General features: G+C 47.3%; 2 protein-coding genes and 1 long non-coding RNA gene across 5 annotated transcripts in view; 2 read left to right on the top strand and 1 right to left on the bottom strand.

Moving 5' to 3' along the window:
- The window catches only part of FAM228B (family with sequence similarity 228 member B), a 112,042-nt gene extending 98,487 nt beyond the window's left edge, over positions 1-13,555 (bottom strand). Inside the window, 1 exon segment of the mRNA XM_077960087.1 lies at positions 13,441-13,555. The gene's annotated coding sequence lies outside the window, so the exon portion shown is untranslated.
- Positions 4,140-6,247, top strand: LOC144333905 (uncharacterized). The gene is made up of 2 exons (XR_013403038.1): positions 4,140-5,476; positions 5,612-6,247. It is a non-coding gene; the product is annotated as an uncharacterized LOC144333905 (long non-coding RNA).
- On the top strand, positions 9,153-17,671 carry TP53I3 (tumor protein p53 inducible protein 3). Of its 3 annotated transcripts, none has more exons than XM_015111808.3 (6): positions 9,153-9,425; positions 9,780-9,922; positions 11,267-11,534; positions 13,365-13,577; positions 15,158-15,354; positions 17,388-17,671. In XM_015111808.3, the coding sequence occupies exons 2-6, from the start codon at positions 9,785-9,787 to the stop codon at positions 17,568-17,570; spliced, it is 999 nt and encodes a 332-aa protein (XP_014967294.1). In that variant the 5' UTR covers positions 9,153-9,425; positions 9,780-9,784; the 3' UTR covers positions 17,571-17,671.
- The last annotated feature ends 621 nt before the right edge of the window (positions 17,672-18,292 follow it).

The raw sequence follows: 18,292 nt of genomic DNA on the forward strand, positions 1-18,292 counted from the left end.
CACACTTTAACAAGACCCCTGGTGATACATATTTTATTAGTCTGTTCTTGCATTGCTATAAAGAACTACCTGAGATTGGGTAATTTATAAATAAAAGAGGTTTAACTGACTCACAGTTTCATAGGCTGTACAGGAAGCATGGCTAGGGAGGCCTCAGGAAACCCACAATCATGCGGAAGGCAAAGGGGAAGCAGGCATGTCTTACATGGCTGGAGAAGGAGAAACAGAGAGAAGGGGGAAGTACTACACACTTTTATAAACAACCAGATCTCTTGAGAACTCACTATTACGAGAACAGTAATCCCCACAATCAAAACACCTCCCACTATGCTCCTCTTCCAACATTGGGCATTGTAATTCAACATGAGATTTGGGCAGGGACCCAGACCAAACCTATATTGCAAATGCACAATAAAGTTGGAGAGGCACCTATCTAGACAATGATTATCAATAGCTAATGAAACAATTAGGCAGAAAAGTTAATGGGGGAACTTCATACCGAAGTAAGCCAATTGACAATACCTGAACCCAATAATGTCTTTTTTTTTTTTTTTTAGACAGAGTCCTGCTCTGTCACCCAGGCTGTAGTGCAGTGGCACGATCTCGGCTCACTGCAACCTCCGCCTCCTGGGTTCAAGCGATTCTCTGCCTGGTCTCATTCTCTGGCAGACTAGTTCAAGCTTCTTCATGTGATGGTCAGAAATTTCCCAGCAGCAAGAGAGGGCAAGCCCAACTTTTCATTGTTCCCTTGGTGGAAGCAAGTCATATTGTCAAGTCCAAAGTCAACGTGTTAGGGGACTAGAAAAGGGTGCAGGTGTGGTTACAGGGAGGAGTGATTCTTTGGGGCCATGAGTGTAGCAATCTACCTCAATTTTTGTCTTAATTTAAAATTATTACTTAATTTATTTTACATAGTTCCCCATATAAAGTGCTTAAAAGTTATATTCTTTCCCTTTATTCCTTTTTTATTTTGTTCCCTACCTCCTCTGACAGTATCCTCTCCAAAGTAAGCCAAAATTATCGAGTATATATACATACATATATAGTTATATATAATTACATAGAAAAAGAGTCTATATTTTTTCCATGCTCATATCACTCATGTAAGTGTGGCGGGGGGCAGGGTATGTATATGGTGTGTGTGTGTGTGTGTGTGTGTGTGTGTGTGTGTGTGCGTGCGCATAAAATCATGTATATGTGTATAGGGATGTTTTATTATTGTTTTACCACAATGTTACTCTGGTTAAACAAACGCTTCACAGAAATCCCTCCATGTCAACTGCTATAGCTCTAGTTCATTTTTCAAGTGGATGCATAGAGTTCACGATTTATCCAGCCATTCCCTTAGTGATGGGATCTACTTTGTTTCTAAATTTTTGTTACTATGATCAATGCTGCAATAAACATCTCTGTACATACATCTGTATAATTGGTGTGTTTTATTTCTACAGGACAAACTCCTTAGAAGTAAGTTTCAAACTGTCATTGTTACTATCACTATTAGTGATAGTAATGAACAAATAGTGATAACAAAGAAAATAAATTTTTTTCCTTTTTTTTTTTGAGATGGAGTCTTGCTCTGTCGTCTGTCGCCCAGGCTGGAGTGCAGTGGCGCAATCTCCACTCACTGCAAGCTCCGCCTCCCGGGTTCATGCCATTCTCCTGCCTCAGCCTCCCATGTAGCTGGGACTACAGGCGCCCGCCACTGCGCCTGGCTAATTTTTGTATTTTTAGTAGAGACGAGGTTTCACCGTGTTAGCCAGGATGGTCTCAATCTCCTGACCTCGTGATCCGCCTGCCTCGGGCTCCCAAAGTGCTGGGATTACAGGCATGAGCCACCGCACCCGGCCTTTTTTTTTTTTTTTTTTTTTTTTGAGACAGGGTCTTACTCTGTCACCTAGGCTGGAGTGCAGTGGCGCAATCTTGGCTCACTGCAACCTCCACCTCCCAGGCTCAAGCAAGTCTCCTGCCTCAGCCTCGCGAATAGTTGGGATTACAGGCACGTGCCACCACCGCCCAGCTAATTTTTGTATTTTTAGTAGAGACAGGGTTTCACCATGTTGGCCAGGCTGGTCTAGAACTTCTGACCTCAAATAATCCACACACCTTGCCCTCCCAAAGTGGTGAGATTACAACCATGAGCCATCATGCTCAGCCAATTCATTTTCTGACATCTGGTAATTTAAGTCTTCCCTACTATTCCTTTTTTTTTTTTTTTTTTTTGAGACAGAGTCTTACTGTGTCTCACTCCCAGGCTGGAGTGAAGTGGCATGATCACTGCAAGCTCTGCCTCCCAGGCTCATGTGATCTTCCCATCTCCCAGCCTCCCAAGTAGCTAGAACTACAGGCACATGCTACCACGCCTGGCTAATTTTTTTGTAGGGATGGGGTTTTGCTATGTTGCCCAGGCTGGTCTTGAACTCCTGAGTTCGGGTGATCTGCCCACCTCGGCCTCCCAAAGTGCTGGGATTACAGATGTGAGCCACCACTCCCAACCCTACTATCCTTTTCATATATTTCTTGGCCATTTGGGGGAATTTGTTCTTCCACATACACTCTAACACCATTTTATCCAATCAAAAAATATACTGTTGGTATTAGAACCAAATTTATAATGAATTTGTATACTAATTTGGTAAAACTGACATTTTGGGTACTGTATTCTCATCTAAAAACATGGTACTGTTTCATTTGTTCAGATCTTGTTTCTGTTCTTTGATATAGTTTTACAGTCTTCATTATATAATTTTTGTATCTTCCTTGTTAAATACATTGCTTATCCTTTTACAGCTTGTACTGTAAAAGGGTTATTTTCCTCATTTTTATTAATATTTCTAGTTGCTTAGCTGAAGTAGAATAAAACCATTGATTCTGGTGTATGTAGCTTGCATCTGGACAGCCTTACAAACTATCTCATTATCTCAAACAAAAATGTTTGCTTCATTTTAAAAATTAGCATCTCTTGTGTTTTCTAAGTCTACAATCATAACAACAAAAGGAGACTGGTTTATCACTTTTCCAGCATTTTTATCTATTACCTCCTTTTTTGTCTTATTGTATTGACTAAAACTTCCAAAGTAATGTTAAATAATAATGTCAGCCTGGACAACATGGCATAACCTCATATCTACAAAACAAACAACAAACAAACAAACAAAAACTATCTGGGTGTGGTGGCTCAAGCCTGTAGTGCTAGTTACTGGGGAGGCTGAGGTGGGAGGTTCAATTGAACCCATACCAAGGCTGCAGTGAGCTATGATCACAACACTGCACTCCAGCATGGGCAATGGAATGAGACCTTGTCTTTTAAAAAAGTCTACTATACTTTCCTTTTATCCCTATTTTGCTTGGAAGTTTTATAATGAATGGCTTCTAGGTTTAATCAATGCCTTTTTGGCCTCTATTGATTGGCTCATATGGTGCTTTCTCCTTTAATTTGTTGATGTTTTGGGGTTGTATTGATAGACTTTCCAATACTGATTTTGTAGAGTCATAGGGAATGTAAGTTGCTGAATTCCATTTGCTAATTTTTTTTTTTTTGAGGTGGGAGTCTGTCTCTGTCACCAAGGCTGGAGTGCAGTGGTGTAATCACAGCTCACTGCAACCTCCACTTCCCAGGTTCAAGCAATCCTCCTGCCTCAGCCTCCCAAGTACCTGGGACTACAGGTGTGTACCACCACGCCCGGCTAATTTTTGTATTTTTAGTAGAGATGGGTTTTCACCATGTTGGCCAGGCTGGTCTTGAACTCCTGACCTCAACTGATCCACCTGCCTTGGCCTCTCAAAGTGCTGGGATTACAGGGTTAAGCCACCGTGCCGGCCCCTGCTAATTTTTTTTTTTTTTTTTTTTGAGATGGAGTCTCACTCTGTAACCCAGGTTGGAGTGCAGTGAGGCAATCTCGGCTCACTGCAAGCTCCACCTCCGGGGTTCACGCCATTCTCCTGCTGCAGCCTCCAGAGTAGCTGGGACTACAGGCTCCCGCCACCACGCCTGGCTACACCCGGCTAGTTTTTTGTACTTTTAGTAGAGATGGGGTTTCACCGTGTTAGCCAGGATGGTATCGATCTTCTGACCTCGTGATCCACCTGCCTTGGTCTCCCTAAATGCCAGAATTACAGGCATGAGCCACCATGCCTGGCCTTTTTTTTTTTTTTTTTTTTTTTTGACGGAGTTTTGCTCTTGTTCCCCAGGGTGGAGTGCAACGGCACAATCTCGGCTCACCGCAACCTCTGCCTCAAGCGATTCTCCTGCCTCGGCATGCGCCACCACACCCGGCTAATTTTGTATCCTTGCTAATTTTTTAAAGCAATTTTTATCTTTATTAACAAGCCTTTGCTGCAAAAATAAACTACCCCCAAATCTTAACAGCTTACAACAGCAACAGCTTACAACAACAAATGTTTAGTTCTTCCTTGGTTGTGACTCTGCTAGGCTGGTCCCAAGACAATAGGTTGGATTCGGGGCTACCCTGAGTGTTTCTCACTCAGGGACAAGCTGAAATAGAGGCTATCGGTGGGTGGCAGGAGGGTAAGGGGACTGATGGAAACTGACCATGCCTTCCTCACTCATCACTGACCAAAGTAAGAGACAGGGCCAAACCCAACATCAACAGAATGAGAGGAAAATACTCCACCCATTGGGTAGAAAGGAGTAATCTTGCTGAAAAATCTTCCATTTTTTTCTAGACTTTACAACTTGTTGCTGCAGAGTTTCACGTAATTTAATTTATTCTTCTTTTAATCACTCCTACATCTGTGGTTATATCTCCTTTCTCATTCCCAGTCTCTCAGACTTTGGCTATCTCTTGTTCCCCAGCTCTAACTCACAATACATTTTCATTCACGTTACTGCTTTTTATAAAGAACAAGCTGGGACTACAGGCGCCCACCACCACACCCAGCTAATTTTTGCATTTTTAGTAGAGATGGGGTTTCATCATGTTGGCCAGGCTGGCCTTGGACTCCTGACCTCAAGTGATCCACCCCTCTCAGCCTCCCAAAGTGCTGGGATTACAGGTGTAAGCCACCGCAGCCAGTCCATTTCCCAACTTTCATAATTGGATACATTTCTACTAAATACAATTTTTCCCCGTATCTGGGAAACCACACTGTTTCTACGCTCTCACACAGAACACTTTGTTTCTGACACTAGATATGCAGGTTTTATCCCACATCAACCAATTCTCTGACACAGGCTGGGTGTTCCACAATTCAATTCTGACACTCTCTACCTGGAGTTAGTGTCAGATCTCACAGATTAAGGGCTCAGTCCCACAAGGTTGCCCCCATTAAAGATGCCAACTGCAAATCCAAGCCTCCTAAATCAGGGATTCTCATGTCTCCCTCCTTGGATTTGATAATTTGCTAGAATGGTTCACAAAACTCAGGGAAACATGTTTACTAGTTTATTATAAGGAATATTATAGGCTGGGCATGGCGGCTTACGCCTGTAATCCCAGCACTTTGGGAGGCCGAGGTGGGCAGATCACTTGAGGTCAGGAGTTCAAGACCAGTCTGGCCAACATGTCGAAACCCTGTCTCTACTAACAATGCAAAAATTAGTTGGGCTTGGTGGTGCACACCTGTAATCCTAGCTACTTGGGAGACTGAGGCAGGAGAATCACGTAAACCTGGGAGACAGAGGTTGCAGTGAGCCGAGATCACACCATCTCATTCCAGCCTGGGCGACAGAGCCAGACTCTGCCTCAGAAAAAGATATAGGAAAGTAGATAGATAGATACATAGATAGATAGACAGATTATAAAGTGATGAACAGCCGGGTGAAGAGGTATGCAGAATGAGGTCCAGAAGGATCCCAAGTGCAGCAGCCTCTGCCCCCAAGGCATTGGGGTACACCACACCACCTTCCCATGGTAGATGTGTTCACCAGCTGGGAAGCTCACCAAATTTCATTGTTCCAGAGTTTTTAGGGCCAGGCACGGTGGCTCACACCTCTAATCCCAGCACTTTTGGAGGCCGAGGCAGATGGATCTCCTGAGGTAAGGAGTTCGAGACCAGCCTTGCCAACATGGAGAAACCCCATCTCTACTAAAACCACAAAAATTGGCCGGACCTGGTGGCTCACGGCTGTAATCCCAGCACTTTGGAAGGCCAAGGCAAGCGGACTGCCTGAGCTCAGGAGCTCACGAACAGCGGGCTGTTGTAAAACCGTGGGCTGGTAAAACCCTGTCTCTACTAAAATACAAAAAATTAGCTGGGCGTGGCCACATGCGCCTGTAGTCCCAGCTACTTGGGAGGCTGAGGCAGGAGAATTGCTTGAACCTGGGAGGCTGAGGTTGCAATGAGCCGAGATCACGCCATTGGACTCCAGGCTGGGTGACAGAGTGAGACTCTGTCTCAAAAAAAAAAAAAAACCCACAAAAACTACCCTGGTGTGGTGGCTCACACCTGTAGTCCCAGCTACTGGGGAGGTTGAGGCAGGAGATTCGCTTGAACCCAGGAGGTGGAGGTTGCAGTGAACTGAGATCAGGCCACTGCACTCCAGCCTGGGCAACAGAATGACTCAGTCTCAACAACAACAACAAAAAAGAGTTCTTATAGTACGTAACCTCCAGTCCCTGCTTCCCCTTCCCAGGGTCTTTCTGGTTACAAGCTCATCCTGAAGTTATCTAGGGCCCCCACCCTAAGTCACTTTATTAGCATAAACTTGAATGTGCTCATAAGGGTTTGTTATTAATATAAAAAGTCACTTCTATCACATACAAAATTCCAAGGGTTTTAGGAGCTCTGGGCAAGAACAAAATATTATGATAAACGACGCTTATTGGCCAGGCAGAGTGGCTCATGCCTACAATTCCAGTTCTTTAGGCTGAGGTGGGAGAATTGCTTGAGTCCAGGAGTTCATGACCAGCCTGGTCAACGTAGCAAGACCCTATATCTAGTTAAAAACAAAAGAAAATTAAAAAAGAAAGAAAGAGATGTTTATCCAGAAAATAACAGAGGTTTTAGGAGTGCTATTGCAGGACCCCAGGACAAAGACCAAAAATATGTTTTGTTTTTTTTTTGAGACAGAGTCTGGCTCTGTGGCCCAGACTGGAGTGCAGTGGCGTGATCTTGGCTCACTGCAAGCTCCGCCTCCTGGGTTCACGCCATTCTCCTGCCTCAGCCTCCTGAGCAGCTGGGACTACCGGCACCCGCCGCACCCGGCTAATTTTTTGTATTTTTTGGTAGAGATGGGGTTTCATTGTGTTAGCCAGGATGGTCTCGATCTCCTGACCTCGTGATCCACCCGCCTCGGCCTCCCAAAGTGCTGGGATTACAGGCATGAGCCACCGCGCCCGGCCAAATATATGTTTCTTATTACACACTGCAAGATTACATCGACCAAGGGCTCACCAAGATAAAATCTTAGGTACTTTCAACTCCTAGTTTTACTGGGAGACTTTAGTATACTTAGTGGTTGGTATTATTATAATTTTTTTTAAAGTAATTCCTTGCATTTTAAAAGTTCTTATTTAACACTTACATTACACATTCCCCATCTATCTTAATCCATTCCATTTTCTTAATCCAATCAGTTTTAGTGTAGATTTTTGCAAAGTTCATTATTTACGACTATTTCCTTTCCATCTGCCTCTGTTCTAGGACATTTATTATTTGGTTCAAACCTTTCCTCACTTTTGGACAGATGCATATCCAGATGATGTGTCTCTGAATCCTTATACATCCTCAAACATGCTTTTTGCCCTAACGAGTGAATTATATCTTAATGGGGTATATTGAGTTACAGTCCTTTTCTTCTAGTCAATAGAGGCTAGTCTACTCTCTTCTAGTTTCCAGATTGCAGATAGCAACTTGCTGGGCACAGTGGCTCATATGTGTAATCCTAGCACTTTGGGAGGCTGAGGCCAGAGGATTGCTTGAGCATAAGAGTTTGAGACCAGCCTGAGCAACATAGTGAGACCCCTACACTACAAAAAAGAGAGAGAGAGAAAGGTGGGGGGAAGGAAGGAAGGAAGGGAGGGAGGGAGGAAGCCTTTTTTATTTTTTAACCAATTGTGGGTAACTTATTCTTTCCACACTTGTTAGAACCTGAAATTTTATAAAATATAGGCATGCATTTTTGTTCTCATGAATCCATCCTTTAGTGAATGTTTTCAATCTGAATAATCTGGTAGAATTTAGGAAAACTGTATTCTTTTATTTGTTTAACTATTGAATCTTCTTCATCCATTCCTCTTCCTCCTTCTAAAATTCCTGTTATTCTTATAGCAAGGTCTCCTGAATTTTTCCTTAAGTCCCATCATTTTATTATTTCCATCTCTATAGGCTTTTGCTCTGTTGTGTTAAATAAATAATTATTCAATGATCCTTGTTAAAGCGCATTAAGGAAGACTTTATTTAGCACCATCACTGCAACAACCCATTGCAGTGGAGGAGACAGGTTGGGATCAACTCTGAATGCATCATGGACAAGTGGGAATGTATAGCCAAGGGGCAGTGTTGGGGGTCAGTGGATGGAAAAGAAGAGCAATCAGGGGTAAGGGGGATTCTATCTAAACTGACTTAACAGGATTCTTACTGAAGACAGGCCAGGGTGGTCGGATATCACTTGGGGGATGGTGGAGGATGAGGAACTTGATCAGATATTGAGGGTGATCAGATGTCAAGGATGGGAGGTTCTTACTAAAACAGGAATTTACAAGGAGTGCTATGGATATGTAGTGGGGAGGAGGCCAGGGATGCTGTTAAACATCCTACAATGCACAGGACAATCTCGTACAACAACGAACTAGCTAGTCCAAAATGTCAACAGTACTGAGGTTGAGAAATCGTCATGTAGCTTACGGATATAGCTTTTACCAGGTCAAAATCACCAGTATCCTTCTCCTGGGGCTGAACCTCTCCCCCGGGACTGTCAGGAGGAGGGGGCGTGATAAGGATCCCAGGACTGCGTTTTGCCTTCCTTCCCCACCCCCACTCTCAACGGCTCCTTTCTCTTCTCTTAGCAGCACCCAGCTTGCCCACCCATACTCAAGATGGGCAGGATGCCAGCCTGCTACATAAATGTGCCAAAAGCCTGGCCTTGCCTGGAAAATGGACCGATTCGCCTGCCGAGAGGTTGGGTCTCGTTCTCTAGAGAGAAGGAAGTCTCCTCTCCTTGCAGTGAGAGCTAGAATCGCACTTTCTGCCAAGCTGAGAGAAAGACTCTTTTCCAGAGACTAAAAGGACAAGAAAATCTGATTTGCTTGCTTCTAACTTTGCGTTTTAAAGGGGGGAGGAGGAAAGAGAGGGAGGGTGGTTCTGCTTAGCCCCACCCCTCCGGCTGCCCCAAGTCCCGCCGTCCATTCCGGTGGAGGCAGAGGCAGTCCCGGGACTCTGGGGCTCGTGCTGTGCCACCGGGACCCGCAGGAGCCAGAATTGCTCGGCGCCGCCTGGTGCACGGGAGGGGAGCCGGGCCAGGAGTAAGTACCTCATACGGGCACCGGGGACCCGGGTAGGGCTGGGGGATTCCAACTCAGAGGGAGTGTGATTTGCCTGATCCTCTTCGGGGTTGTCCTGCTCTGCCGCATCCAGCCCTGTACCGCCATCCCACTTCCCGCTGTTCCCATCTGTGTTCTGGGTGGGATCGGTCTGGAGGCGGTCGACGACTTCCCAGGCAGGAGCTCGGGGCAGAGGCCGGGTCCGCGGGAGACCAGGGCAGCGAGGCGCTGGCTGGCAGGGGACGCCGCGGTGCCAGCCTGAGGCTGGGCTGCTCCGCGAGGATGCAGCGGCCCCTGCCCTGCTCTGCCCTGTCCTGTTCTGCCCTGTGTCCTCAGAGAACATGTTAGCCGTGCACTTTGACAAGCCGGGAGGACCGGAAAACCTCTACGTGAAGGAGGTGGCCAAGCCAAGCCCTGGGGAGGGTGAAGTCCTCCTGAAGGTGGCGGCCAGCGCCCTGAACCGGGCGGACTTAATCCAGGTACCCAGGGCTCAACTGTGCCGGGTTGGGCGGGACTGCCTCTCAACAGCATTCAGTGGACATTGATGAGAGTGGACATTGATGAAGGCGTGCACCACCCCACACCCAGCAGGCACATGGGCTGGGGCTTCCCAGACCTAAACCCAGGGCTCCCCTTTTGTTCATACAAAACAAGGGGTAGTATTTGCAAAGCAGAATCCACACCGAGCTAATCGTAGCCACTCAGGCCTCCAGATAAGGAGGGCAGAACTAACATTGTTGTGGGGTGTGGGCGCACTTACTCCCCAGGTTACCCTGTTCATCCTCTTCCTTCTACAGATAAGGAAACTGAAGGTCGGCCAGGTTAAGCAGTATGCCTAAGGCCGTGACATTAGCAAGCAGAAGAGCTGGGATTCAAGCTGAGGTCTTTGTGGCTCTAAGGACCTCTTAACTCTTTCCACTCTGAGAGTCCCAGAGCTGACAGCTGGCAGTACTCTATAAGACTTTTCTTCTGTCTGCTACTGATTTACTGACCTGGGCCCGCTGCATTGGTTGTGGTCATTCAGAAATGTGCATCAGAATCCCCTGGGGCACAAAAGAAACGTGATGGGGGCCCAGGCACATGTACTTTGAAATACTCCTCAGGTGGTTCTGCCACACACTCCTGGTTAAGTCCCTCTGCTCTACAGCTTCTGAGGACTGGGGTGAGTGAGCACAGAGCCTAGCACTTGATGCATGGGAACCATCATCAAGGTTCCTAATCCCACGACTATTTTTTCCCCTGTCTGGGACTCAGTTTCTCCATCTGTAAAGCAAGGGGTTCAGATGAGGTAAATAGCTAAGGACTCTACCAGTTATAACATCCACTGATCATGTGACCTCCAGTTTATTTGCATAAAACTAATGGCCTCTCCTTTCTCTTCTCCTGACTTACAAAAACCTGACTTCATCCTGAAATTTATTTCTGAAAAAAAAAGAGAGGGCCGGGCGCGGTGGCTCAAGCCTGTAATCCCAGCACTTTCGGAGGCCGAGACGGGTGGATCACGAGGTCAGGAGATCGAGACCATCCTGGCTAACATGGTGAAACCCCGTCTCTACTAAAAAATACAAAAAACTAGCTGGCTGTGGTGGCGGCGCCTGTAGTTCCAGCTACGGGGAGGCTGAGGCAGGAGAATGGCAGGAACCCGGGAGGCGGAGCTTGCAGTGAGCCGAGACTGCCCCACTGCACTCCAGCCTGGGCAACAGAGTGAGACTCCGTCTCAAAAAAAGAAAAAAAAAAAGAGGGGATATTGCAAGAGGGGCCAGGGGTGGTGACACACAGATTTCTGATCATGCTCACCACTTAGTGCACTTCTTTTTCTGCAGAGAGAAGGCCAGTATGACCCACCTCCAGGAGCCAGCAACATTTTGGGACTTGAAGCATCTGGACATGTGGCAGAGCTGGGGCCTGGCTGCCACGGACACTGGAAGATCGGGGACGCAGCCATGGCTCTGCTCCCCGGTGGGGGCCAGGCTCAGTATGTCACTGTCCCCGAAAGCCTCCTCATGCCTATCCCAGAGGGATTGACCCTGCTCCAGGCTGCGGCCATCCCGGAGGCCTGGCTCACCGCATTCCAGCTGTTACATCTTGTGGGTGAGGAGGCCTCCATGCTCACTCCACACAATGTGGCTCAACACCTTCATAAATCAGCCACCTTGAATCCCAGCAATCCTCCAGGGCACTCCCAGGCCCTGCTGTACCACCTGTACTGTCAGGTCCTCAGACCATGTTAGAAGGGTTTAATGTTGAGGCTGAGAATCATGGTTAGCAGATAGAAGGTCTGGATAACACTAGATAGGAGACCTCTGTACATCTTAACCCTGGAGGCTCAGCAGCAGTCCCAGCTTCTCAAAATCATGCTGAGCTTCTCCCTGGTGTCCCAGTGCAACAGAAGGGGCCAATTGACTCATTTATTCCTCCTCAATCCCATTAAGGACAGTCAAGAACTCACATAAGGGAATCTAAGAAGACTTGGTCCTTGCCTTTAGACAGTGCAGTGTGACTGAGAAGGCAACATATGCATAAGATCAGATGACCATAGAGTTTAGAAGGATAGCCCTGTCTCTAACTACAATAGAAACTGGAGATGGGAAAAGATGGTGTGGACAAGGGTAGTCAGAAGGCTTTTTGGAAGAGAAAGCTTTGAAGGGTGGGTAGACTTGTGAAGGACATAGGCATGCCAAGGTGGCCTAAGAAAGAGTATCGGCCAGGCAAGGTGGCTCACATCTATAATAGTAGCAGTTTGGAAGACAGCTCACTTGAGCCCAGGAGTTTGAGACCAGCCTGGGCAACATGGCAAAACCCTGTTTCTACACAAAACACAAAAATTAACCAGGCATGATGGTGCACGCCTGTTGTCTCAGTTACTCAGGAGGCTGAGTTGGGAGGATCACCTGCGCCCAGGAAGGTCAAGGCTGCAGTGAGCCATGATCATGCCACTGTACTCCAGCCTGGGCAGTAGAGTGAGACTCTGTCTCAAAGAAAAAGTAAGAGTGGGCCGGGCCTCAGCTTACCTTGGAAGGCCAAGGCAGGCGGATCACGAGGTGAGGAAATCGAGACCATCCTGGCTAACACAGTGAAACCTCGTCTCTACTAAAAATACAAAAAATTAGCTGGGCGTGGTGGCGGGTGCCTATAGTCCCAGCTACTCAGGAGGCTGAGGCAGGAGAATGGCGTGAACCCGGGTGGGTGGAGCTTGCAGTGAGCTGAGATCACGACGCTGTACTCCAGCCTGGGTGACAAAGCGAGACTCTGTCTCAAAAAAAAAAGGAAAGAGTATCAAGGTGAGACCAGCCACTGCACTCAGTAGTGAAGGATGACTATTGTGATTTGTGAAAAATGAGGCTGGGGCTAGATCATGGTGTCCTTGAATATCAAGCTGTCTGGACTCAACGCAAAAGCCAATGGAGAAGCACTTTACATTTTGAGGAGGAATAACGTAATAAAAGTGCCATCTTAGGAAGAAGAGCCTGGTGGTAATCTGTTACCTGGATCAGGAAGACCAGCTGGAGGCATTTCAGGCTCTACAAGGACTGGCTTTGGGTGGTGGGTGACCATGGGAATGGTAGTTGTTCTTACTTATTCAGGTGTAGGTCAGAGATGTGCATTTTGGTGTTATATCATAGATAAAATAGAGATTATGGATGTGACTGCTTATAGCCCTGTTTCAAAAGGCTGTTTTCCACTTCAGCCAGAGGAAATAAGACAAAAAAGGACTGTCAGTATGCTTTTTCTTTCTCCAAAGAACAAGACAGTTTGTATTTGAGTCACAGTGTCCCACCCCCACCCCACCAAATAAAAAAGGAAAAGCAAAAGATCGATTTGGCATTTGGTGCAACGGCCAGGTGATCTTGATAAAATATGTCTGTGTGGGGAATATGTAGTAGTTGCAAAGTAAAGAGAACCCTGTACTTTCTGTCACAGGAAACGTTCAGGCTGGAGACTATGTGCTAATCCATGCAGGACTGAGTGGTGTGGGCACAGCTGCTATCCAACTCACCCGGATGGCTGGAGCTATTCCTCTGGTCACAGCTGGCTCCCAGCAGAAGCTTCAAATGGCAGAAAAGCTTGGAGCAGCTGCTGGATTCAATTACAAAGAAGAGGATTTCTCTGAAGCAACACTGAAATTCACCAAAGGTAAACAACTGTTTCTACAGTTCAGCAGGAATTTAAGAGATGATTAAATAAAATCCCCACCAGTCTCAAAGTTGCCAATGCCGTCTATCAGTCTTACCTCTACTAAGTGCTCAACAGCTGCCCTGGCCAAATTCTAGTACTATGGTATTTGACCACTGGAGACAGGCAGTCATATTTATATCTAAGATGGTTTCCATGTGCATTCTTGCAAGAGATAAGATTCATCCACACTTTAGACCACGCAGACTTGGTCTAGAATTATCCAGCACCTTTTCTTCCCAACCAGCCATTCTACACTTAGTTAATAGGAGGCTTGGAGGCAGAGACAAGTTTGGAGCCGGGCATGGTAGGGTTGGGTGATAGCACCCTAAATGAGTGAGTAGATGTGCACACTGCTGTATTCCAAAGCCAGATGTGTCTATTTTTGGCTCATCCCTTTCCATTTTTCTTTTCTTTCTTTTTTTTTTTTGAAATGGAGTCTCGCTCTGTCACTGAGGATGGAGTGCAGTGGCTTGATCTCAGCTCACTGCAACCTCTGCCTCCCAGGTTCAAGCAATTCTTCAGCCTTAGCCTCCTGAGTAGCTGGGATCATGGGTGCACCACCACACCCAGCTAATTTTTGTATTTTTAGTAGAGATGGGGTTTCACTATGTTGGCCAGTCTGGTCTTGAACTCCTTACCTCAGGTGATCTGCCTGCCTCAGCCTCCCAAAGTAATGGGATTACAGGCATGAGCCACCGCGCCTGGCCTCCATTTTTCATGTGAGTAGGAAAGGAGGGCTGGGCACTGTGGCTCACGCCTGTAATCCCAGCACTTTGGGAGGCCGAGGCGGGTGGATCACGAGGTCAGGAGATCGAGACCATCCTGGCTAACATGGTGAAAACCCCGTCTCTACTAAAAATACAAAAAATTAGCCGGGCGAGGTGGCGGGCGCCTGTAGTCCCAGCTACTCGGGAGGCTGAGGCAGAAGAATGGCGTGAACCCGGGAGGCAGAGCTTGCAGTGGGCTGAGATCGCGCCACTGCACTCCAGCCTGAGCGACAGAGCAAGACTCTGTCAAAAAAAAAAAGAAAGAAAGAAAGAAGGAAGGAAGGGAGGGAGGGAGGGAGGGAGGGAGGGAGGGAGGGAGGAAGGAAGGAAGGAAGAAAGGAAGGAAGGAAAGGAGAGATGAAACTAAAGTTAGAAAGCCTATAATTCCAATAACCCAGTGCGGATACTTCCTAACTTCTATGTGAACAACTAGCCTAGGTTGGGCCTCCTGTATTCTGTTTTAAATCATGTCTGGGTGTCAGTGGGACTGTACTTATTTTGGCATGAGAGGAGACTCTAGGCCATGGTGCCCCATTTCCCTCTTGCTATAGCTAGGCATCATAAAGGGTGATCTTCACACATGCTATGATAGAGTTCCGCTATCTAAACTCCATTTACAACAGTTCTTCAAGCAGTGTTTCTAATTCCAACCTATAGATTTACCACTTGCATCTGTATTTATGTCTATAATCCACAAATATACCATGGTATCTTATTTTGTACCAAGCTTTCTATATCTGACTAGCATCACAAATCTGTTTCCTATGGAAGGTGCTGGAGTTAATCTTATTCTAGACTGCATAGGCGGATCCTACTGGGAGAAGAACGTCAACTGCCTGGCTCTTGATGGTCGCTGGGTTCTCTATGGTCTGATGGGAGGAGCTGACATCAATGGGCCCCTGCTTTCAAAGCTACTTCATAAGCGAGGAAGTCTGATCACCAGTTTGCTGAGATCTAGGGACAATAAGGTGAGTACATGAATGAAAAGAAAACATGTGATTTAACCCAGAAAAGTGTGGTTCATTTACATTACCCCGAGAAAGGAAGCTCTACCTTAGGTTAGGAAGGTTAGTTTCTATGAAGAAATCTCCCCCTCTGAAGATAAATAGGGAACCCGATTTCAGAGAACTGATTCAGATTGGTCGATAGAGGCTTCAGTATCATGAAAAGAAGTGTAGTTGGTGCTTCATGCGCTATCTGAACATTCTAATAGAATGAACAAAGCACTGACCATATTAGGAAGTATTTCGAGTAGTTCCAAGACTTTGTTTTCAAAGGCAGAATTCATCTCAGTGTGTTAAGAAAGACTCTTAAGTGAGTAAAAAATAAGTAAGCCTTGGCCTTCAACAGATTATAGGTTCCATGCCGGGCACAGTGGCACTTGCCTGTAGTCCCAGGTACTTGGAAGGCTGAGGTGGAGGATTGCTTGAGTCCAGGAGTTTCAAGGCTGCAGTGAGCTATGATTGCACCTGTGCATAGACACTGTACCCCAGCGTGGGCAACATAGCAAAAACACATCTCAAAAAAAAAAAAAAAAAGATTATATGCTCCTGAAATATTCCATCTGGCAGTCTAGCAGGTACCAGCTTTGGGAATGTTTCCACCATAGGGTTTTGCACCAGCTGAGGGGACAGGAGAACTTAAGCATCCTTTTTGCACTGAGCCTATATGAGTCCTATCTGTGGCTGCCTCCTGGGTGAAGACCGTTTATTTAAAAACAATTCTTGGCCAGGCGCGGTGGCTCATGCCTGTAATCCCAGCACTTTGGGAGGCTGAGGCGGGCGGATCACGAGGTCAGGAGATCGAGACCATCCTGACTTAACACGGTGAAACCCCGTCTCTACTAAAAATACAAAAAAATTAGCCGGGCGTGGTGGCGGGCGTCTGTAGTCCCAGCTACTCGGGAGGCTGAGGCAGGAGAATGGCGTGAACCCGGGAGGCGGAGCTTGCAGTGAGCCGAGAGCCGAGATCGCACCACTGCTCTCCAGCCTGGGCCGCAGAGCGAGACTCCGTCTCAAAAAAAGAAAGAAAAAAAAAAACAAAAACAAACAAACAAACAAAAAAACAATTCTTAGGCTGTCAGTGATACTAACATTTTACTTCAGGCTTCAGTCTTTATCTGGTACAGAACAGAAGTTACACATTTGGAGGTACAGGGGAGCCAGAGATCACCTGTAACCCCCCTTTACCTCCTATGTGGTCTCTTCGGCTGGATCTAGAAACCAAATTGATAACAGCAGATTGACAGGAGAAAAGCATGTTTTTTTTTTTTTTTTTTTTAATGGAGACAGGGTCTTACTCTGTCACCCAGGCTGAAGTCCAGTGGCACAATCAGCCTCCTAGGTAGCCAAGACAAAGGCATACCACCATGCCTGGCTTGTATTTTTTATAGAGACGGTTTCACCATGTTGCCCAGGCTGATCTCAAACTCCCAGGCTCAAGTGATCTGGCCAAAGTAAGATGCTTTTGTAATTTTTAGACAAAGAACAATAAATTTGAGAAGAAATAAGGCAAAATCGGGCTAGGGATAGTAAATTTCTAGGGAAGTCACTAGGAGATATATGGGGGTGGGGGGCGTAAAACTAGTGGAAGATAAGGGTTACTTCCTTAAGTTTATTTATTCAGTTCCACTGTAGCCCTGTTTCCAGTCTCCGGTGATAAAGGCTATTTTCTTGCCCTAGTATGGGGAGGGTGCCCCTCCCACAGGAATCTTTATGACTTGCTACATGCAAGAAGAGACAGGTCAGCTATCCTTTTCTGAAACTACAATTTCTCCAATGTTTTCACCTCAAAATAAACAATATACCTATCAGACATATTCTGAGATGGCACATCACTCCTTCAGGGGTATTGCACACACATGCTAGAAAGTGAGGGGTTAAGTGTCCCCGTGTTCTTTTTCAGATATGTGGTTTCAGAGAGAGCAAGAAGGCTGAGGAGGATGAGGAGGGCGGGGTGAGGCTCTCTCCCCAGGCTGATGCTCTCCTTTCCCTTGTCTTAGTACAAGCAAATGCTAGTGAATGCTTTCACGGAGCAAATTCTGCCTCACTTCTCCACGGAGGGCCCCCAACGTCTACTGCCGGTTCTGGACAGAATCTACCCAGTGACCGAAATCCAGGAGGCCCATAAGTACATGGAGACCAACAAAAACCTAGGCAAGATCGTCCTGGAACTGCCCCAGTGAAGGAGGAGTGGGCAAGACAGGACGCGGCCACCTCAGGCCTTTCTAGAGCAAACCTGGAGAAGATTCACAATAAACAGGCAAGAAACCCGGTGCTTCCTCCAGAGCCGTTTAAAGTTGGTCTAAGGAAATAAAGAGTGGACTGGAAGGGTGGCACGCGGACTGCGGCCGCCGCGGCGGGGTTGGGGAGGGAGTCCGGCGGGCGTCGCAGCGGGGATTTCAGAGGCCCGATCAGCTGAGGCTCCACCTGAGCGCCCCTCCAAGGTCGGAGGTTCTGGGTATAGTTACAGCGTCAGCCGTGACACAAGCCGCCAGAACCCCGCAGACTCCGCCTTGAGCACGGCTAGAGGCTCAGGCCCACCATCGCGTCTCCCGCACCTGCCCGCGCGCCCCGCACGGGCACCACAGCAGGCCCTGGCCCTACCGGCTACTCACCTGGGCCCCACCCCACCTCTCGCCGCCCTCCTCAGCCCCCACCACCTCCCGCTACACATCTGGGCTCCGCTGCACCTCCACCACCCTCCTCAGGCCCCGACCACTTCCCCTACTCACCTGGGCCGCACCCCACCTCTCACCGCCCTCCTCAGGCCCCGCCCCCTCCCGCTACTCACTTGGGTCCCGCCCCAGCTCATCTCGCTCCTCAGGCCCCGCTTCCTCCCCGATACTCACTTGGGCCCAGCTCCAGCTCTCAGCACCCTCCTCAGGCCCCGCCCCCTCCCGCTACT

The sequence above is a fragment of the Macaca mulatta genome, chromosome 13, assembly GCF_049350105.2.
Source record: "Macaca mulatta isolate MMU2019108-1 chromosome 13, T2T-MMU8v2.0, whole genome shotgun sequence".
NCBI classification, from domain to species: domain Eukaryota; kingdom Metazoa; phylum Chordata; class Mammalia; order Primates; family Cercopithecidae; genus Macaca; species Macaca mulatta.